We start from the raw sequence: 23,724 nt of genomic DNA, 5'->3' as shown, positions 1-23,724 counted from the left end.
ACAAAAAATTCATGGGCAAGTGCACTGATTTTTGTCATTTGCACGCCAACAAAATCATAACTAGTCTCCACAGCAGCCAGTTTGGTTCTGCTCCCTCCACACAAATAGTCTGCCAATGAATACAAACAAGTTCTTTTTGATTGGCTAACACTTTTCCCATGATGTCATCCAGCACGTGCTGCTCGCACAGCTGATTATTCAGCCCACTGGCAATCAAGTTCCCGGATGCATCGCTTCTAATCAGGTTCTAATAGACTTTGCATAGCTAATCAGAAACGGCGGTATACATAGTCATTGGCAGACTGTTTGTGTGGAGGGAGCATAACCAAACTGGCTGGGGAGCAGACTAAGTCAAAACAGTCATTAATCTAATTCATAAACATCAGAAAACCTTCTCTGTTATAAAGATACTTTGTTATATTTGGTTAATATTATGGTATTAAAAAAAAATAATCAAAAGGAAAATAAAAATCCATCATTAGTGGCTCGGAATGTTCAAACACAATTAAATTGACCAATCCAATGTTTAGTAGATGTACGCATGTCATGCAGTAATACATGTACACAGAAACACCAATTCAAGTCCATGCATTGACAAAAATCAATTCACGAAACGCATTATCCACTACCACTGACTCATAAATCTTAATACCGTTTATGAATGTCTACTAAAAGCTGTTATTTGGTTCTCTTTTAAAATGAACGCTGTCAAAAATGATTGTCAAGGCAGTTTGAAATATGAGGTAATTTTTATCATCAGCCACTTGATTTCCATACAATGTGTGTGCCTCTTGTTTATATGCTTGTAGAAAAATACTAAAACACTTCACCTCGATAGCAGTACAATTGGGAATGCTATACCTAGGGCTGTGAACTTTGTTGACAACAAGCTTTTCACACCTTGTCGACAAAAAATATTTCTTGGTGACAAAAATAAACAGGTTCACGGATGTAAAACATAGGTTGCAAACCTTAAAAACTTCTGATCTATGCTCCTCGCACTGTGCACATGTTTACAAATATCCTATGAAACGCATATCCATATACTGTAGAGTCTGAATCCTTCAAAACTTGAGTCCAGTTTCAAGTCCAAATCCAGGACTTAAGTTTTACAGCGCTGCTTTACATGCTTAAAAACAAAAGGAATACATTCCATGCATATAGAAGCTGCTTGGAACACAGAAACCCCAAATATAGTGCAAAATTCCACATTTCCAGTACTTCAAAACTGAATACAAAAAAACCCTGATTTGTTCCTGACATTACCATCTCATAACAACAATGGATACATATCTGGTATTATATGGTCCTCTTCCAGTCTATCGGCTTCCGTAGACATCCACCTGCAAGAGGTCAGTTATCAGCCCCCCAGTAATTGGTGTTTTTGATAGGTTTGGTTTGTTGTATGGTATTGAGGTCTAGCAGCTGGCATGAGACTGTGGGATTAGGTGACAAACTCTGGAAATAAACACACAAAAAATGCTCTGCTTGAAGGCATATTAAATAATTGGGCACTGTGAAAAGAGTTGATTTGAGAAGCAATCAAACCAACTGATATAGGTGCTTATATTTCTATTACTGTTTATAAGTCAGTGGTAAATATTATCCCATTGGGCTTAAGCTTTCTACCTACATAATTATATGCACATTTTTTACTAGTATGAGACACAAAACTGTATATCACACAGGGCATAATTTAGTGATCAGATTTTGCGTAGCAAAAGTGCTATGCAAAATTCTACTTGTATAGCAGTTTCTAAAGTTTGAGTAGCAGATTTAATTCCCTCCCGATTTTAGGAATATTTTAAAAGTTTTCCAACAAAATATATCTAGAAACACATGGCAAAATTCAAGAACAAAGATGGCCGATTTCATAGCGATCCTGTGTGCACACACGGCAGAATACCAGGCAAAATACTGCCAAATTATGACCCCTGAAGGCAAATAACAAGAAAACATGGTAAATAAGTAACACAAACTTAATTTTGTTGCATGCACATATCAATTTATTAGCTTTTATTGACAACAAGGTGAGTTTATAGTGTTTGTCATGTTTTGTAAGTGGTAAAATTTTGCATCGCAAAATATGCGATGCATCGAAAATAATGAATCGCAAGTGACCTAGATTGAGTAGCAAACTGCGATGCGATACCGACTAAATTATGCCCTGATATCACATTGGTCAACAGAACAGTATGTGCTCTTATACAAGTGGTATTTAATGAGGTAGAACCAAAGCGCCCGGTCAACTCCTATTAAAGTGTGTCGTTTTTAGCGTTCCATTAGAAACATGTGCCCAAAATGCGCGCCAAGTGCTAATTGTGCATACCTTTGTAATGCTCAAGCTTACAGATGCAAATTATAGTTCAATAAAATGGCTGATTTACCATAGCCTTACACATGGGACTCTTTTGAGTTGGTCCTCTTTGGGTATAATCTCTTTGGTGGTATCCCACACCGGGGCTAGCCTGCTCTAATCTGTACCAAATTGAACCTGCTCCCACTTTGTTGTGCATGCTACTGATTCAATGATGTTGATATGGTTGTCAGCAAAATATATAATGTATCATATAGTATTATTTGAGCATTTGCACTGGTACGATTTTAAACAAAATACATGTACCGTAAAGATTTGCCTAATGGTGAATATGGGCTCACTTGTAATAGCTAGAATTTTAGGCACAAACTAAAAGTGCCCTTCTGTAAAAATCCCATCAGCAAATAAATGGCATGGACCCTTATTCTTGTTGGGATTTTCAGAGGAAGGAGCTCTCTATTTGTACGTGAAGTTAAAGGAGCCCATGTGCGCCATTATAGGTGAATATTTACGGTATTGTGTTTTCTCAGCTGCAGACTTACCCTTGTAGTTAATGATGGAGGCATTGTCACGTGGTCCAGATATGAGGGTCTAAGATAGGGAGCGTCAGGGGTGACTGCACCCGTACTTCGCCTGAAAATGAAAAGCACAAGTATATTGACTGAATAGGATATATTATATATTTACTAAATTTGTGCTTATTGCAATAAGCACAAATCATATACATCAATAGTACACTCTACAAGTAAGGAATGAAGGAGCAAAATATTGGCTGAAACTGGATTTGTGAACTTGCTATCTCAATTGAATACCTGAGTGGAAGAAGGGCCCAACTCCCAATTATTTACAAAAATGAGTTAGACCCAGCATTTTATTGCCAGTAGACTATTCTTCCTTGCGTGTGAAAGATGAGCCAAAACCCACTCTCTAAATAGTCACTTAATCATGGTTTTCATGGAAGAAAGGCCCAACTCCATGGAGTTGGGCACTTCTTCCACAAATATTGGGTTAAAGAGGAATTTTGTTCATCCATGAAATCTGCTTTTCATTACAATAAACTTTCTTCCCAACATATTACATGATTTTACTTAGGCAGTTAATGGATAATTTCCAAATTTCTGTAGCTATTTATAACACATCTGCTTACAGAACTTGCACTTGCAGTATATTAGTGGAAGAAGGGCCAAACCAACTCCAGCTTGTATTAAGACCTGTACAGTTGCCATGGAAATATCATATATGATTTCGAATGTAATACTTGATGTTCATGTATAAAGGTCCCCTGAAGATGTAAACAGTCTGTCTATAAAACTTTTCCAAATATTAAGATTTTTCTTAATATCTCAAAAACAGTTTTGATGGAGTTGGGCCCTTCTTCCACTCAGGTATTCAATTATATAGCCCTGGGAATGTAACATTTTTGAAAGGGGGGCAGTTAATACAACATGGCAGCATCCATATATTGATTATCGGAAAATACTACAAAATAAGAGCTGTACTTTAAGTGCATTTTCATGCAAGAATGTGATTTATTAAGTTAAATATCCCATTCTACTATGTGGTGATGAATTGGATGGAAATTCAAGTTAGAATAGGATTTGTGCATGCAATTTTGTGATCATGACATGCCAGTTTTAAGCTTACTTTATACCATGCTCAGTGGCGTAGCTAGGGTTGGTAGCGCCCGGGGCAAGAAACCGAATTGGCACCTCTACCCCCCACACCCGAGAATATTTTAGACCCCCCCCCACCGATCCCAATTTTTGAAACAATTGCGAAGCACGCAATAATTTTGACTTTCATCGCTTGGAGGGGCGCAAAATCGATGCTGACTTGGTCAATTTGGCGCCCCCGAAAGAGTGGCGCCCGGGGCACGTTGCCCCCCCAGAAGTTACGCCACTGACCATGCTTACTTGCTATGGGGGTAGAAATGTCTGCATTACAGTTAATTTAAAAAAGACGGGGCGTTTATTAGAGAGAGGTGTTAATAATAGAGAATATATGGTATGGGATAACCCAAAACAAATGAACTTTATGATATGAAATGCCTTTAGTTCTACTACAAGTTTTATCTATCTTTCATTCATTCATTCATTCATTTTATTCCACAATTATCACTACAAAAATATATTCATAAATAAAATAATAAATAACATTTGGAACAGAATACAAGCTTAAATACAAGAACAAATTTTAAACAGACCATATAGGTGACATGCACACATGGCGTGAATTGCTATAAACCATGTGGCATATAAAAAGCACAACAAAGTGCTGATAGTTCACCACGAATAGTAAAAAAAACCCTGAATATTCGGGTTTATTTGCACCAGGGTCCTTATCTCTTATCTACACTTCCTGCAATTAAACTTGTACAGACAAGTGTGTGCGATAGCTGTGATATTGACTTTGCGTAATATTTGTGTAACATTGCTTTAATATTCAAGGCCGAATGACCGAAAGACAAAAATGATCAAACCGGCTGGGAATATTTTGTGTTGACATTTTGGATACTCTTTTAAATAATGGGCAATATATGATGCAAGTTTATGTGAACAAGTGGCACTGATTTTACAGTACATTCTGTCATGGAACTAACTGGTTATTGACTAGTTAATTTAAGGATTTTTCATAACCTGAAGAATATACGCCATGAGTTTAGTCGCACTGTAGTTAGAAAACAAATACGACTTTATAGACTAGTACTAGTAGTTTATTGACTTGACCTAAGGTCATAGGTCATTCCATATTATCCTATTTTTGTAGGCTCATTTATCAGTGTTATATAGCTAGTCCTTCATTGCCCATCAGTGGATAAGGCATAAAGTGTTATCAAAATAGTAACTTGCCACAGGAGAACACAGGGGTCTGTTTTACAAAAATACAGAATTCAAACTGTGTTATATTACCTTTTCTTTTTAGATAAATAGAACAGCAAAGGGTATGGAAAAGCTGATCAGATGTACATGTATATAACAAAATACTGATTTATACCATCTTAGTTGCACAATATCTAACTCCTAGCACTTCTTGCATGCCATACAACAGAGGGTATCAGTGACCGGCATAAGCAAATAACATCACTAAAATATCACATCATCTATACATGCATAAGGCAACAGAACCAAATTAGTTCAACCTTTCGATCGCCCATCCATGCTTGGTCGACCCTTGTTATTTATAAAATCAATTTATTGACTTTTGTTAATTGTGATAACATATGAATCTTTGCATGTAATGATATTTTCCGATACAAATTTACCATTAATTCTGATTAATTAGTTTAAAATAATTAGTTAATTAATAACAAGCATCAAAGGTCGATCTAAAGATTGAAAAAAAATTGGCTCTAGTGCCTAATTGTATTTACAACAAAGATTTGAAACCATTTGGCATGCACAAAGTGAAATGGAACATACCAAAAGTAACAGCTTGCGAAGGGTTACTACGGCGATGCACAAGTTGTAACAAATGCTGCATGCCATGTGTAACACTGATGAAGAAACCAACAACAAGTGAAAAACAAACTGAGTCACAGCAAGCAACATTGATGAGGATTATCATGATGAATTCGCTGTCGTAGTGCACGTTAGTAACCATTGGTTACTGCTCCAAGCCTTGGCCCATACACCTGTTCCGAATTTTGATATGCCATAGGCTTTGTGTTGTGATCATTTCGATCAGTGGTTCGTAACAAAGAAAGCGTGATCCAGTTGGCCTAGCAATGGCCATATTATAACGTGCACTAAAGAAATTTCCAAAAAAGAGGAATTCAGCTTAAAAGAGGAGATTTCACACCCCTGAATACACCAAGAAGATTTGTTAGAAAAACAGTGAGAGAAGCAGTTTTCCTCATATCCATTCTCCTAGTCAAAATTATAATATTGATAGGGCTCCATTTATGAAGACTCGATCTGCTCCATAGGAGCCAAAGGAGGCATTTTTGAAAATTGAGTTACTATTTTTATTACCTTATAAAAACAAGGCTATCATATACTGAAAACACCAATGTTCCAGCATACTTGGTTCTAAATTTCTGAAGTTTTGCGATGTCTATGTTCTTATGTATTTTAATTTTTTACTCCATATTTTTATCTCAATTTCAAATTTGCCACCTTTAACCCCATGGACCAGATTGCATCATTCAATTGATAATTATCGCATACACAAGTATGCATATTTTCGATGTTATGTTGGTGCTACACAGATTAGACCCAAAGAAAACAGCTTCAGAATTGTCATGTGCGTAAATCTATGGTAAATCCACCATTATTGGATTATCAAAACCAAAATACCAAAACAAACAATAATTTTGCATCTTGATGCATATGGTAAAGCTTTTAGCTTGAATGATACAGAGGTTTGCAAATGTAGTGCATACATGTAGGGTGTGCTATCAGTGCTAACATATTACAAACAGAACACAAACAAACACGGAGTCTGTTCCCTTTGAGTGGTGCAGATAACAATTAAAGTAAAACAAATGGGCTATTTTGTACAAGTTAGCAATCCTATAGCAAATACCTCTTTTCAGATCAAAGGGCATTTGGTCAAAAAATGCCTTGTTTTGAATAATTTTTCTTCTTTTCTTGAAGTTGAAGATATTTTTCAGAGGGATTTGCACACACTCCTACAATCAGGGCTTGTGACAGCCCAAAAGCATGGGTGCAAACAGCATGATTGCCATTTAGTTTATCGCTATCCAAACTTTTTTAGATGCTTTACTGACAAATTAAATCAAAATCCACATGCAATTGCACCATAAAAGAATTTGTAACATGTTCAATTCCAAGCACTAAAACTTACTCCCTGATTCCAGAATAATACAGCACTTGCAATTCAGAAAAAAAAATCTTGTTATGATGAAACATGGCTCTATCTTTTTAATAGTTCGCCCTAACTGGGAATATTTTACAGACCACATTCGGCACAATTACCATGTAGGGTGCAACTTGCTAGACTTGAGTCCAGTCCTCGTTTACGGAGTTTAGGGTTAGGGTTGGGGTGGGGCAGTCTTGTAATAAGACTAGCAGAGTTGCACCCTACTCGGCAATCGCTCCCCACATTCAGCCAAGGATTTTTGGGAAGAGAGCCAAAGGCCCTTTGCATGTTTTCTGACAATAACTGTCACTATAAAGTCGCAGACTTCGCACAAGTTTAATCATGCAAAATCATGTGTACAGGCTAAAATATCGCTCTTGAAGTGAAAAAAAAATCAGAATACATAGACTGAAATTAAAGTCTTTATACAATTGCTACAATATTAAATAAAACACAAAAATAGTTCTGAGGCCTAATTTCAAACTAAAGGATAATGATTAAGCTATGTTTAATTTGGCCACACAGGATATTTTTTATTCTCAACAAAATTAATGCTCTATTATTCTGGAAATTGGGAGTAACTACAAAACTTAAAACCTCATGGGCACTACCTGGGAATATGATTCGCGCATATCATGTATCCAGCCAATCAGAGATGGTAAGCATCGTCAGTAGGGCTGAAGGGGATTACCTTTAAAATTGCTGACAGATAAGAATCTCTATATTGATTGGTTACTGAAATGATTATATCATGTAATTGACCAATCAGGGGCTCTGTTAATGTATTAGTGCCCATGGGGTAAAATGGTTTCAAATCAGATGAAAGTTTGTTTGCCCATATATCAGCCTGCCCTGAACAAAGGTCTGGAATTGATTACAATATTCGGGTTTCATACGCAACTCATAGATAATGGCACTTTCATGTTTTATCAACTGTGTTTGGCTCATTCATACAGTACTTGATAAAGTCTGGAAATTATCTTATTATTTGTTTTATGAAGCTGAAGTTTTTCTGTCAATATTTATCCAGTCCATGAATTGTATCCATATCACAGTAAATATTTACTCTTTTATGAGATTTATGTGGTTCAAGCTTTGAGGGCAGCAACCTTCATGTAAGCAGGCAGAAAATATACAACATTTTCTTGAATTTTGCACAGAAATAAAGAAATGTCAGTCATTTAGGTATGTACTGCAGCCTCTGCAGGTATATAAGAGAAGTTTGGCCTTGAGCTAAGGTTATAGAATAAAGGTGATGATGGAACAATATTCTGTTATTTACTTCAAAAAACAAACAAGCAACAGTTGAAAAAACAAACAAATAAACAACCATAGTGAGGTATTGCAGTCAGAGATGTCAACATCTCAAGGCGGCTATGTCATGCCACTTTCAACGCATAATTTTTTTTAATGCATGCATTATGTATGAGAGTGATGAACACTAGCTATTAGAAGCGGTGTTCGATTTAAAACTGATGCCACTTGGCACTAATATTATAATAATATGTTATGCTGATCAAGCAAATAGATGATTTGCAGACATCAATTAGGTGTGCATGCAAATGATCTAGCTCAACATATTGCCATTACTGACTGCACCAGAGAAAGGTAGTATACCAGTGTGAACACATAAAACCAATTACGGTTAGAGTTTCAAATGAATGAACAAAGCGTGATGAACGCCCACGTTATTGCCACTCAACAAATGACACCACTCCCACTGGGAGGTTGTTTGATGAAATTTTGCACGCATCTACAACTGCAAACTGTGGTCATTCATTTCAAATTCTCACTGCACAAACCAACAAAGAAACAATACAATGCAACCTTCACTACTCTAATATTGAACATACAGAGTTACATGTACATACCTTCTAGGTGACATCTGTAGTTTCTCTGTTTGTGGATGAAGGTTTTGTTTCAATGCTGGACTGACAACTCGAGGCGTAACAGAACGTAATGGATCACCTGGTTGAGAAATAGAGTAATTCATTAACACTTGTCCTTGCCAGAGGGGAGGGGGGCATTCACATATCTTGGTTATAAGTTTTGTGTCACTTTGATGACCATTTGATAACATTTTGTGTCAGAGCTGGACTGATAACGCCAGGGCCAACAGAACATCATGGATCACCAAACAACCCCTATGGAAGACATGACCTTAATCTTCCACACAGCGGGTGTCACCCACTCAGTTAACCCCATATGAATTTCACACTCCCTGTGTGGAAGATTAAGGTCATGTCTTCCACAGGGGGTGTATGAATTTCAACTGGAATAGCCCAATAGAGAATAGTGCTGAATCAACAGATGTATCGCCAAACATATTAGATCAACCCCTCAAACATCACACCTGGGGCATGTGCCCCCCCCCCCCCTGCCACCCTCTAACACTCTAACATGCAAATTCATCCTTTCAATGAGTAACTGATCATCTTTACTAGGCCTAGGACCTACTTAGATTAGCTGTGGGATCCGAGTAGCCACTAGCAATGGTAGATGCCCTTGATTTCATCACTACATTCTTGAAATCAGTATCGCTATCAGTTTCACTGTTCTTTCTACCTTGTAAACCCTTCCTTGTTGGACTGTGTGATGAGCTGCGACGCTTGAATGCTGCCACCCGCTTACCTCGCCTCTTTGGAGAGCTGAATTATATACATGATAAGAAATTGAATTATGACATCTTCACTTCCATGTAATGTATTTATTTGTTACCTGACTATACTGCTTCTCACCTCAACATCAATAGTGATGTCACTATTTGCCTCTGTATGCGAGAGAGCATCACGAATGTGCCACCTGACGGTACACGCCAACATATTATGATGCGATTCCAAGAATGGTGCATGCGTTTCAAGGCTACGCAGCCCAACACATGCAGAAATGTCACTACCAATCTTGAGGTCAGAAGCAGGATAGTCTAGATCTTGTTTAAATTTACAAATGCAATTTCAGGATATAGATATTAAGATCATACCATCTCAGTTATCTTACAGCCATATACCTACCTTTTAGTACCTATACAGCCAAAGAAATAGTTAATGCCTGCTAAAGAGCTGCAACACACACACCAAATGCTTAAAAATGGACTATGACTGCCGCATATACGCTTTTACTATGGGTAATCACAATACATTTCTTCTCAGAGCTACCCTTTATTTGATGGGTACCCTACAATGCACTATAGCAAAGCTCGTAATAGGCGTGACTTGTAACATTGTGGATTTATATAGAATGGCAAACACGTTCTCTGCATTTTCAAACTAATACACGCTTTTGTGAATTAATGTGAGTGCAAATTAGAACTTTATTGACTTGCGCAAAAAGAAAATTGATTCACCTATTACCCCGGCCTATTACGAGCTGAACTAAGTCTATGAATGCAGTATACAGTATAATCTAAATGTATATAATTATGTATTTTATATTCTTGTGAGATTTTTATTTCTGCGCTTAATTTCATAATTGCTAAACCATCCCACTAGACGGTAAATTCTGATTGCGTTCTGGGTTCTGACAGTTCTGGGTGTTTTTATTTTTTTAAAGAAGTTTGCTTGACTATTACTATTATAAACTCTAAATCTAAACTGCCTAAGTCTCTAGTTTTCACTTCTACATTTAATGCCACAAAGGCAGACATATAGAGCATCAACTTACACTTGGTTCACTTTACTTGATTTGCCAACTTCATCGCCTTTAGCTCCTCCTACTTTCTTCCTATTGTTTGACTGAAATAGCCTCTGACCAATAGGAGACTTTGGATGCTGCTGAGTCAAGACTCTGGCTGCTTCCCCAGCAGGCTGGCCTAGTGGTCTGCTATCTGATGCTTGATATAGTCGGGCTGTCTCCGCATCTTGGTTGGTAGTTTTCTTCATTGTGTCTAAGGAGTTTACTACCATGTGGGTGATTAACTCTTCTATTACTTTCTTGGTTCCTTTTGGAGGCATTCTGTGAGCATGAATAAACAAACAATAAATAAATACACAAACAAACAAACAAACACAGCAAGCAAAAAACAAATAGATAAATAAATAAATATTAAATACACACATTTATAAACAAACACACAGGTTTAAAAGCTTCAATTGTTAAAAGCCTTGTACATTCCTTGACAACATGTTACCTGCACAAGAAACATGTGTGCATCCATATCAAAAGTATGCACTTGTTGACTGCTACATGTGTCTTTTTTTTTACATAATAGCGTGGAATAAATACCAGACTCATCTCAAGTGGAGGTCACTTCAAATTATCCCCAAGTCACATGGTTTAGGAATACAGAGAACATTTGTATAGACACTTTGTATGGAATTTCACATTTTTTCAGCATTGGTGTTTTCTTTATTTCAGTCATTTTTTTCTTATGAAAAACATATCTCATGAAAATTTCATAAGCATCAACTTTTATTTTTAAGGTAGGTCAGAGGTAAGCACGACCTATAATCAAATTAAGTAATTCTTGGCCAAACTGGAACATGCAAGGCAAGTTGCGTCCATGTAGTGTACTAAGCGTGTACGCAGTGTAAGGCGCGTGTATACTTTCTTCTGTACCGCACTATATTCGCGTGTGTTTATCGCGGCGCCATTAGCGTTCACAGTGTTCCAGTTTGGCCAAGAATTACTTAATTTGATTATCCAGGATGCATCATCAGGCTGACTGATCAGACACTGATCTATTTGCAAAAATAATTGCTTTACTATCAAAGTATCATATAGTTTGAAAGATAAGCATTTGGTGTAATTCCCGCTATCTTTATAATCTTTTCACAAATATTGACTGTTTCAACATTCTAGACAAGAATGAATATTATCTAACTTGTGCACGTAAAACAGTTTTATTTTGAGAAGGCATCACACTTTAGGGTGACCTGAAGAGCATAAAAAATAGATGTTTTGAGTTGTTCTTTTATCTACTAATTACTAGGTAACTTGGAAGTAGAAATTGAATAGCAAAATCTGCCAAATTTAATGTTTTGTGTAAGAAAAGTAGTGTTTTTTGTCTTTCCATGGTTTCTCTTTATACAAACTGCAACAGAAATTGAAAGTTTAAATTAACCAGTTATTACCGCTATGCAATTTTGGGTAGTTTTTGGATGTATCATGCCATTTAGGGTATAAAATATATTGTGAGATATGCCATGTAGGGTGCATTTCAGCGGTTGTGTCATATGCCATTTAGGGTGTATTTCAGAGATTGCAGGACAAAGGTGGGTAGCACTTGTTTGTAAGAGTACCCCCTGGCACACAGCCAACAAACAGTTAAAAAGGCTACAATTTCTAAAGATCCAATACTTTTGCACAAAGTATGTGTACAAAAAAAATGATGGAAGTTACCAAAATTACCAAATCTGAAATATGATTTTAGGAGAAACTCTCACATGCCTGCTTGTAGTTAAGTAAAGTAACCTTCCAAATCTTCCTATTTGAAAAAATCTAGAACAACTCTTCAGGCGATGAAAAACAACAACCATGTTTTACTGGTGGAAGGACTATATACATGTACAATGTATTCAAGTAGGGTTGGTCGCTCGGGAATTTTTTTTCTGGAGGCTAAAATGGCCCCAAAATGTTATCTTTTCAACATTTGACTGTGTTTATTTTGTATCTTTACATATCATGCATAAATTATGTGTAGTTTTTAAGTTGTAGTGTAAGGTTTTGTGCAGCGCATTGGGGTCGTTTGACGAAATGCGCTTTATAAGCATGCCTTATCATTTCTTTCATTTCAAAATATTGAAAATTTGGCAAAAAATTGATGATTTTTTTTTGCAAACATATTTTGAATAAATTTTGGCCCCAAAATGGCTGATTTTACATGATTTTAGCAAAAAGTAAAAAAACAAAAAAATTCTCCCAAAATGCACAATCTGGGTGGGTCAGGCCCGTAAAACAGGGTGTTTTTTTTGTCGCCTCAATTTTAGGTTTCGGGCATATCAGCATTTTTCTATTGGAGTAACAAAGCCAGAATATTCTGATTCACAAGTTTCAAAATCCAAATAGAAAAAGTTGTTGTCTGGTATTTGACCGCTTTCTCAACTGATCTTAGTAAATTGATTATGGTACATATCATACCTGTGTGAAGCTGGCTGCATCTGATTTGTAACCTTTCCTCCACCTGCCGCCTGATTGTTAGAATTATTCACATGCGTAGCTCCAGCCACGTTCTTATGCGTCAGTGACAACTTGCCCTGCACCGCCCCGTGACTGAGTGGCTTGTTCCGACTTGCTCCACTGCTGAATGTTAGGTTGAGAGGGGAATGGGATGTACTACTACACGGTGCAGGGGTGTTGACTGTGTAAGATGTGGGGCTGGGAGTGTTGTATGTTGTAGGTGGTTTGTTGCTAACTTCACGGTGACTCTGCTGTTGGTGAATTTGTGCCAGGCGCTTCTTTCTCTCAATACTTGCTCTTGTTTCTGAAAGTTGAGGATTTCATAAAGAATTAAGAATAAAGAATTGAGTATATTTATACCAATGACTTTTGTGGATATTAAAATTATATCTTTCAACCAGTACTTGCATAACATTCCAGTTAGAATTAGTTGTTGGATCTTTTATCTATGCATTTTGCTTACTATCAAAGGAGGGAGTCATTCATGGTCACAATAATCTGGTTTAGTACCTCACTAAAGCTTGTGGCAATTTAAATTTGCCATGAAGGTAACGGCATGATAGCATGTCCTACAGGGGCCACCAGAGCCAAATTTCCCCAGGGTATTTGAGACTGTGTTTATACCAAATTTAGTGTAAAAGATATCAAAAATGTGTGCGCATTCGTATCCAGAATATAGTTTAATAACATTGTAAGAGGACATGTTTTTTCCAAATATTAAAATATTGGTATTAAAGGTGGGTAACCTGATTGACAACCTCATCCCCTCACTTTACCCCATCAAAATGCTGACTTTGGTATCAGGTAAAAGCTCATATTTTTGCTGAACCATGAAATGGTCTCAGCCTATAGTAGTCTACATGTATGTTACTTCCTTACTCCCTTACTTCCTTACTCGGCAACCTTTTGGTCTGAAATGGACATATCTCTAAATGCCACGAAGGTATGACCACATGAGTGGTGTCATATGAAAGAGGAAAACATAAAGAATATAATGAAAATATTTCCAAACGTCAGAGGTCATCCAGGGGTCAAAAAAGGTAATTTTACCCAAAAATGCTCCGATTGAGCTTAAATTTAAATGCAATGATCCTTATGACATTCTAAACATTTAAAAAATATTTTAAAATTCATTTAAGGTCATTAAGGGGTCATAAAGGGGTCAACGGTCAAGTTTTCAAAATGCTTCAATTGAGCTGAAATTTAAATGCCATGATCATTATGACATTCTTAACATGTTTTAAATATTTTAAAATTCATTTAAGGTCATTAAGGGGGTCATACAGAGGTCAAAAGTCAAGTTTTCAAAATGCCAGCTTTCCACGATCAAGGTATATTAAAACGGCAATTAATGAAACAGTCTTATTAAAATTAATACTATCCAGCACAGTATTGCTGCTTGATCAGATCATCACAGTCATCCGCCTAACTTACCTCGTGCTCTTGCAAAGGGCACAGTTGCTCTAGTTTATTTTATATTCTTCACTTTTTATTTCATTAACACCACTCGGGCGGTCATACCTTCGTAGCATTTCGAGATTATGTCCATTTCAGACTCCGGGTGACAGTGGTATAGGCCTACCACAATATACTGCCGAAGCCTCATGGTTCAGCTATGGTGCGGTTATCGCTCTAGTTCTCATTAACATGCTGAAATTAGGCGTTCCAAATTGGTATATTTCCAGAGAAAGCATCAAAACACTGTCGAATTAGTCTCAAATATGGTATACCATATTTTAGACTAATTCAACAGTTTTTTGATCATATCATCGGAAATACACCAATTTGGAACTCCTAATTTCAATATGTTAATGAGAAAAATAGGATCTCTCATTTGATATCAATTTATTACATGATCATGATGATTTAATAAAAACACTGTAGACTACCAAAATCACGCTGTAATATGTCAGTAATTCCATAAGGAATTAGTCACATACAAGGAACATTTACATGTTAATTTTTTTGCATGAATGTTTGAAAGAGACGACATTTTATGTTATAGGTAAGTTTTAAAGAATTTGATTTTCCAAATATTCCTTTAACCAGGTCTAATGAAGGATTAACACCACAGGTTTTGGACCTTTTTTACCACAAAACTGGCCCCTTCTGGCCCTTAGTAAATATAATTGCCTTTTACTGCTTCTCCATTAGATATTTCCTTAATTCCTACATCTTTAAAGGGAAAAAAAGATATCATAATAAACTTTACCTCTTACTGGTCCCAGGTGATGCCTCCCCATAACTGGTTTACGATTTGAGTTATTATTGGCATGGTTACCGGTATTCTCATGTAATGATTGGTTGTGTCTAGATGTCTGATGTGCATCTGTATCACTGAGTGCTTGTCTTGCTCTTGTATGCATACCTGATTGGGTGGTGGCACTAGCCACAATACTGTGGATTAAAAATGAAAAATAGTATGATTAAAGTTTGTTTGGCTTATATAAGGCGGAATTTATTCGGCTTTTGTTACTGCATGTGTCAAAAAAGTCCTAACTCAAGCTCACAGAAAATCACATAAGCATGCGCCAGTCATGCATTACACAATGCACAACTAGCATAAGCACTGTGCCCAACAGCGTGCACGCCATTCTATATCAATACACAGTGTTAGTAGTCTTATTTTTTCCGCCTTACATAAACCAAACAAACTTTAGTATTCCTCCATTCACCAATCTCAAAACGAGGTTCTACCCCCAAAGTGCGTTTTGCGTGTGTGTACACCTGTCAAACGCATGCTTTAATTACTGTGTATGCTTTGCAAAAGCCTTCTGACACGTTGCTAGAAAAGCACGAGAAACAAAAATGCACTTTTTTTGCAGGGAGAACCTCGTTTTGGTAGCAAAATGGCAGATCCATGCAAAGAGCGAACAGTCACCATACTCCATTCATAACTCACTTAATATATGCTATATGCATGAGATCCAAACAAACAATTTATGTGCATGCAACTACCATATTTGTACATCACATGGTTAAGCGCCTTGTAATTGCTCACTAGTGGGTCAACTATTCAAATTTTTAAAATAAAAGATAATATTATTGTTAAAATTGCCATGTGACTTTATAAGACAAATATGATACTATACTGTATATTATAGAGATGGACTCAACTCACTATTTCCTTTAGAACAACATGCAAACATAGCGGATTCTTGGCTCACCTAGCATAACCTCTATGGTTGAATACAAAAAGTGTCACCCCAAACTGAACCACAATGACATTTTCAATAACTGGGCACTGTGGCAACATGTCGAGGGGTTAGTGCACGGAGGCACTATCTGCGATAGCTGCCTTATAGATATTTGTGATGCGATCAAGCAAAATGAGTCGAATGTCGGGAATATTGATTTTGAGATATAGACAACAATAGTATTCAACTTCCTTTGTATTTTATTGTTCTGAGCAAAACTAAAATGACCAAATCTCCAGAACCATAAGTCTAATTATGACGGGGATATTAGCAAAATAAAGCTCTGAGAATGACTCATGAAATGAAATTGAAAACGGAATTATGATTTTGATCGACATTGGACTCATTTAGCTTGATCACATCATATCTGAAAATGTCTGTATTCAATACTTGACACATCTAAAAATATTACATTTGGCAGCTATTAAAGATGGGACTTCCTTGCACTAATGCTTCCCTCACACCACGGAAAATAAGGTCTGTTCATACTACGCTGCAATTGCTTTGCGGTGCCGGTGCTGCACTGCATTATACTCATCTGTACTGCAAAATACTGCATTGCAGTATCACAATAAAGTTAAAACTTGGAAATGCGATGACTGAATTGCGTTGAGTTGCGGCAAAAAGTATATCCGCAAAGCAGGTGCAGTGTAGTATGAGCGGACCTATAAGCATTTTGCCTACGGAGGTCGATGATAAGCAAGGGGTGCAATGGGCAATGTCCCCAAGTCCAAACACTGTACCAACCTCAGCTGAATTCAAGTTCAGGCATGGAGCATTCCAATTTATTGTGTTATTAATTTATGCCCTCAATGTATAACAGCCAACATCACACATACCTGGAGGTTTTTGATGCCACTCTTGACATCTTATTTGGCAGCTTGGGGGCACCCCGTACACTACGTAGATATCGCTGTACCCAACCTCTGACCCCATGTACACTCATATACTCAGTAGAAGCAAGTCGTGACCATGGGTTTGTGTCTGTCATGTCTAGTGCTGCAATGGCCACAGCCTTACCAACCTGATGTCAAAGATAAAACAACACATGGTAAATTTGTTTTTTAATTAATTGGCAAAAATATCAATGATCATGAGTTTGGTGGCTGTCATTAAAGCTGCAATGAACTTTTTCGGGGACTTTTTACAAAAAGCACCAATCATGCGCGAACATAAAATATATTTTACCAATCAATTTTGAAGATTCTGAATGTGTATTTGACCACGCAGTGGACACCGCATTCAATACGCAAGCCGTGTCAGCTAAAAGCAGCACGGTACAGGATTGGTGTGAAAAATCATGCCATGCCACATGCTCATCGTATACGCTATCGACAACGTTGTGATTGGCCGCTCCTACCGGGGGCTGCAGAAAAGGTAATTTTGCCATTCCTTCATCAACAGCCCGAAATATAATTAGAGAATAAACGATAGGTATTTTTGTTTTTACTATCCTCTACCATGTGATAGACGACAAGCAGGTCCAATAATTTAAGTAGTGGATGCCGGTTGCGCCGGCATCCTCTACGATAAAAATATTGGACTGCCTGTTGTCTATCATAGGTAGAGGATAGTAAAAACAAAAATTCCTATCGTTTATTCTCTTTCTTAGTCAGTTAAATATTATTTTGATAACTATAAACCATTTTTTAAGCAAAAACTAAGTTACCATCATAAAAAACTACCCTTATTATAAAGTGAACTTGTTTCCAACTTTACGTATTCTGTTGTGCATATTGCTAGCGTGTGCATGTATTCCGCACTAGTCTACGCATACAACGCGATACATACGAGCACCTCTACAAGCGTGAACGTGTTATCAACACTCATGATAACGTACTGACTAAGAATTTCGGGTAATTTTGATATAATAGTTCCAATGGTTTCACAAATTTTTCAGAATTTTTCCTCCCTTTTTTCTCTGATAATTCTTTTTGCAGCCAAAGACTTCTGATCAGCTAATGAAATAGCTTCTCCAGACCAAAACATTTCTGTAGTACTACTCACATCTTCATAATGTGCCATTGTATATTTGGGTGGGAAGCCAGCCACAGGAGGCGGTGTAGCCTTCCCATCATCCATAGTGGCTGGTGCTATAGAATTCATGAATCTACCAGTGTTGTAGTTGCATTCCAAGGTGTAACTATGATATAAGGAAGGAAAGCAATAGGAATTATTTATTATTTATTATTTATTTGGCAAAATTGACAACAATACAGAAAAAACAAATAAGCAATAAATCATCAACACAAGAAACACACAACCAAGTCAATGAGCCAGGATAACTTGGCTAAATATGCCAACTTATTTCCAATGGGGTCCAAAATGAAATTTGTGAGCATTTTAAAAAAAACTTCTTTAACATTTATTTCAACAAATTTATTAAATCGAAGAAGAAGAAGCAAAGTTGCCAGTCTGATGAAGCTCTGCATAGTAGCATGAAACTGTAACAAGGTATGTTAACAAAAAATGGATTTAATATTATGAATTCCCATCAAACAGAATCAAATCCTAAACCACAAAATGTGACCAGTCGCATCAAAAGGATGGACTTTATGGCAACCTGATTTTCAAGATATGGATAAAATCATGCAAACAAAAAATAAAGAACATAAAAAGAAATTAGGACTTATTTTGAATGCCACTTCATTTGCCTGGGAAGAGTATCCTGTATCTGATCAGCTAATGAAATAGCTTCTCCAGACCAAAACATTTTATTTCTGTAGTACTACCGAATGCATACCTATCGAATGCAAGTTGTGTTACTCAAAGGTTGTCAGATTGCCTCCAAAAAATGAGAAATTCACAATTTTGTGGAAATTTCATGATTTTTGACCCCTGAAATTCACTTTACCCCAAAAATTCCCCCTGTAAAAAAAAATCTCTGGTGCCGCCACAGTGTCTTGTAAAATATAGGGGTGTGATTTTCGGGTAATTTTGTGACCGGGTACCCGAAATTGCGGGAAAAAAATGAAATTTTTTTTTTCTTTTTAAATTTAGGAATTAGGATTATCGGGCGGGACTCGAATTCCCGGGACTCACTCACACCCTTAGTAAAATAATTCAAAAATATGTTGCTGTGACATTGGTTTTTAAAATTTTATACACTCCTTGCTTCACACAACTTCTTAAACTATAATTTACCAATCCCAGGAGGAGACATGGACAGACAAATGAAAAGTGTGCAGGTGGATAGCTTTAACATATGCGGTGCACTAGTTTTCGAGAGGGAGCTATACAAAGCATTTTATTTTTTATGTATTGTATGTCACTGGTAGGGGTGTTCTTTTCAAAAATAAAATGTCCATCTGAAACATAGGTGCCTACATACTCACCTGTGTATGATCCCTGTTGCTTTGTGTATTGCCACTCTCCCACTCCCTTCCTTTGATATCCCCGCATCCCTCTTATCCTTAGTGTACATGTGAAACATAGGTACCTACATACTCACCTGTGTATAATCCCTGTTGCTTTGTGTATTGCCACTCTCCCGCTCCCCTCCTTTGATATCCCCCGCATCCCTCTTATCCTTAGTGTACATCTGAAACATAGGTACCTACATACTCACCTGTGTATGATCCCTGTTGCTTTGTGTATTGCCACTCTCCCGCTCCCCTCCTTTGATATCCCCGCATCCCTCTTATCCTTAGTGTACATCTGAAACATAGGTACCTACATACTCACCTGTGTATAATCCCTGTTGCTTTGTGTATTGCCACTCTCCCGCTCCCTTCCTTTGATATCCCCGCATCCCTCTTATCCTTAGTGTACATCTGAAACATAGGTACCTACATACTCACCTGTGTATGATCCCTGTTGCTTTGTGTATTGCCACTCTCCCACTCCCTTCCTTTGATATCCCTGCATCCCTCTTATCCTTAGTGTACATGTGAAACATAGGTACCTACATACTCACCTGTGTATGATCCCTGTTGCTTTGTGTATTGCCACTCTCCCCCCTCCCTTCCTTTGATGTCCCGCATCCCTCTTATCCTTAGTGTACATGTGAAACATAGGTACCTACATACTCACCTGTGTATGATCCCTGTTGCTTTGTGTATTGCCACTCTCCCACTCCCTTCCTTTGATATCCCTGCATCCCTCTTATCCTTAGTGTACATCTGAAACATAGGTACCTACATACTCACCTGTGTATGATCCCTGTTGCTTTGTGTATTGCCACTCTCCCGCTCCCTTCCTTTGATATCCCCGCATCCCTCTTATCCTTAGTGTACATGTGAAACATAGGTACCTACATACTCACCTGTGTATAATCCCTGTTGCTTTGTGTATTGCCACTCTCCCACTCCCTTCCTTTGATATCCCCGCATCCCTCTTATCCTTAGTGTACATGTGAAACATAGGTACCTACATACTCACCTGTGTATGATCCCTGTTGCTTTGTGTATTGCCACTCTCCCGCTCCCTTCCTTTGATATCCCCGCATCCCTCTTATCCTTAGTGTACATCTGAAACATAGGTACCTACATACTCACCTGTGTATGATCCCTGTTGCTTTGTGTATTGCCACTCTCCCGCTCCCTTCCTTTGATATCCCTGCATCCCTCTTATCCTTAGTGTACATCTGAAACATAGGTACCTACATACTCACCTGTGTATAATCCCTGTTGCTTTGTGTATTGCCACTCTCCCGCTCCCTTCCTTTGATATCCCCGCATCCCTCTTATCCTTAGTGTACATGTGAAACATAGGTACCTACATACTCACCTGTGTATAATCCCTGTTGCTTTGTGTATTGCCACTCTCCCGCTACCCTCCTCTGATATCCCCGCATCCCTCTTATCCTTAGTGTACATCTGAAACATAGGTACCTACATACTCACCTGTGTATGATCCCTGTTGCTTTGTGTATTGCCACTCTCCCGCTCCCTTCCTTTGATATCCCTGCATCCCTCTTATCCTTAGTGTACATCTGAAACATAGGTACCTACATACTCACCTGTGTATGATCCCTGTTGCTTTGTGTATTGCCACTCTCCCGCTCCCTTCCTTTGATATCCCCGCATCCCTCTTATCCTTAGTGTACATCTGAAACATAGGTACCTACATACTCACCTGTGTATAATCCCTGTTGCTTTGTGTATTGCCACTCTCCCACTCCCTTCCTTTGATATCCCTGCATCCCTCTTATCCTTAGTGTACATCTGAAACATAGGTACCTACATACTCACCTGTGTATGATCCCTGTTGCTTTGTGTATTGCCACTCTCCCACTCCCTTCCTTTGATATCCCCGCATCCCTCTTATCCTTAGTGTACATCTGAAACATAGGTACCTACATACTCACCTGTGTATAATCCCTGTTGCTTTGTGTATTGCCACTCTCCCGCTCCCTAATTCCTTTGATATCCCTGCATCCCTCTTATCCTTAGTGTACATCTGAAACATAGGTACCTACATACTCACCTGTGTATAATCCCTGTTGCTTTGTGTATTGCCACTCTCCACTCCCTTCCTTTGATATCCCTGCATCCCTCTTATCCTTAGTGTACACGTCTGAAACATAGGTACCTACATACTCACCTGTGTATAATCCCTGTTGCTTTGTGTATTGCCACTCTCCCGCTCCCTTCCTTTGATATCCCCGCATCCCTCTTATCCTTAGTGTACATCTGAAACATAGGTGCCTACATACTCACCTGTGTATAATCCCTGTTGCTTTGTGTATTGCCACTCTCCCACTCCCCTCCTTTGATATCCCTGCATCCCTCTTATCCTTAGTGTACATCTGAAACATAGGTACCTACATACTCACCTGTGTATAATCCCTGTTGCTTTGTGTATTGCCACTCTCCCACTCCCCTCCTTTGATATCCCTGCATCCCTCTTATCCTTAGTGTACATGTGAAACATAGGTGCCTACATACTCACCTGTGTATAATCCCTGTTGCTTTGTGTATTGCCACTCTCCCACTCCCTTCCTTTGATATCCCTGCATCCCTCTTATCCTTAGTGTACATGTGAAACATAGGTACCTACATACTCACCTGTGTATAATCCCTGTTGCTTTGTGTATTGCCACTCTCCCACTCCCCTCCTTTGATATCCCCGCATCCCTCTTATCCTTAGTGTACATGTGAAACATAGGTGCCTACATACTCACCTGTGTATAATCCCTGTTGCTTTGTGTATTGCCACTCTCCCACTCCCTTCCTTTGATATCCCCGCATCCCTCTTATCCTTAGTGTACATCTGAAACATAGGTACCTACATACTCACCTGTGTATAATCCCTGTTGCTTTGTGTATTGCCACTCTCCCACTCCCTTCCTTTGATATCCCCGCATCCCTCTTATCCTTAGTGTACATCTGAAACATAGGTGCCTACATACTCACCTGTGTATAATCCCTGTTGCTTTGTGTATTGCCACTCTCCCACTCCCTTCCTTTGATATCCCCAAGCATCCCTCTTATCCTTAGTGTACATCTGAAACATAGGTACCTACATACTCACCTGTGTATAATCCCTGTTGCTTTGTGTATTGCCACTCTCCCACTCCCTTCCTTTGATATCCCCGCATCCCTCTTATCCTTAGTGTACATCTGAAACATAGGTACCTACATACTCACCTGTGTATGATCCCTGTTGCTTTGTGTATTGCCACTCTCCCACTCCCTTCCTTTGATATCCCCGCATCCCTCTTATCCTTAGTGTACATCTGAAACATAGGTACCTACATACTCACCTGTGTATGATCCCTGTTGCTTTGTGTATTGCCACTCTCCCACTCCCTTCCTTTGATATCCCGCATCCCTCTTATCCTTAGTGTACATCTGAAACATAGGTACCTACATACTCACCTGTGTATAATCCCTGTTGCTTTGTGTATTGCCACTCTCACTCCCCTCCTTTGATATCCCCGCATCCCTCTTATCCTTAGTGTACATCTGAAACATAGGTACCTACATACTCACCTGTGTATAATCCCTGTTGCTTTGTGTATTGCCACTCTCCCACTCCCTTCCTTTGATATCCCCGCATCCCTCTTATCCTTAGTGTACATCTGAAACATAGGTACCTACATACTCACCTGTGTATAATCCCTGTTGCTTTGTGTATTGCCACTCTCCCACTCCCTTCCTTTGATATCCCCGCATCCCTCTTATCCTTAGTGTACATCTGAAACATAGGTACCTACATACTCACCTGTGTATGATCCCTGTTGCTTTGTGTATTGCCACTCTCCCACTCCCTTCCTTTGATATCCCGCATCCCTCTTATCCTTAGTGTACATCTGAAACATAGGTACCTACA

General features: G+C 38.3%; 1 protein-coding gene across 1 annotated transcript in view; it reads right to left on the bottom strand.

Moving 5' to 3' along the window:
• Positions 1-876: 876 nt before the first annotated feature.
• Positions 877-23,724, bottom strand: part of LOC140140104 (cytosolic carboxypeptidase-like protein 5) — a 48,983-nt gene continuing 26,135 nt past the window's right edge. The window contains exons 9-17 of the mRNA XM_072161932.1: positions 18,457-18,592; positions 17,289-17,473; positions 15,465-15,649; positions 13,214-13,556; positions 10,799-11,089; positions 9,596-9,786; positions 9,010-9,106; positions 2,860-2,950; positions 877-1,458 (exon numbers count right to left, since the gene is read on the bottom strand). Coding sequence (XP_072018033.1) covers positions 1,354-1,458; positions 2,860-2,950; positions 9,010-9,106; positions 9,596-9,786; positions 10,799-11,089; positions 13,214-13,556; positions 15,465-15,649; positions 17,289-17,473; positions 18,457-18,592 — 1,624 coding nt within the window. The 3' untranslated portion in view covers positions 877-1,353. The remainder of the gene's footprint in view (positions 1,459-2,859; positions 2,951-9,009; positions 9,107-9,595; positions 9,787-10,798; positions 11,090-13,213; positions 13,557-15,464; positions 15,650-17,288; positions 17,474-18,456; positions 18,593-23,724) is intronic.

Source organism: Amphiura filiformis, chromosome 18, assembly GCF_039555335.1.
Source record: "Amphiura filiformis chromosome 18, Afil_fr2py, whole genome shotgun sequence".
NCBI lineage: Eukaryota > Metazoa > Echinodermata > Ophiuroidea > Amphilepidida > Amphiuridae > Amphiura > Amphiura filiformis.
Note: the sequence above shows the minus strand (reverse complement) of the source record. Positions and strands in the feature narration are given on the sequence as shown.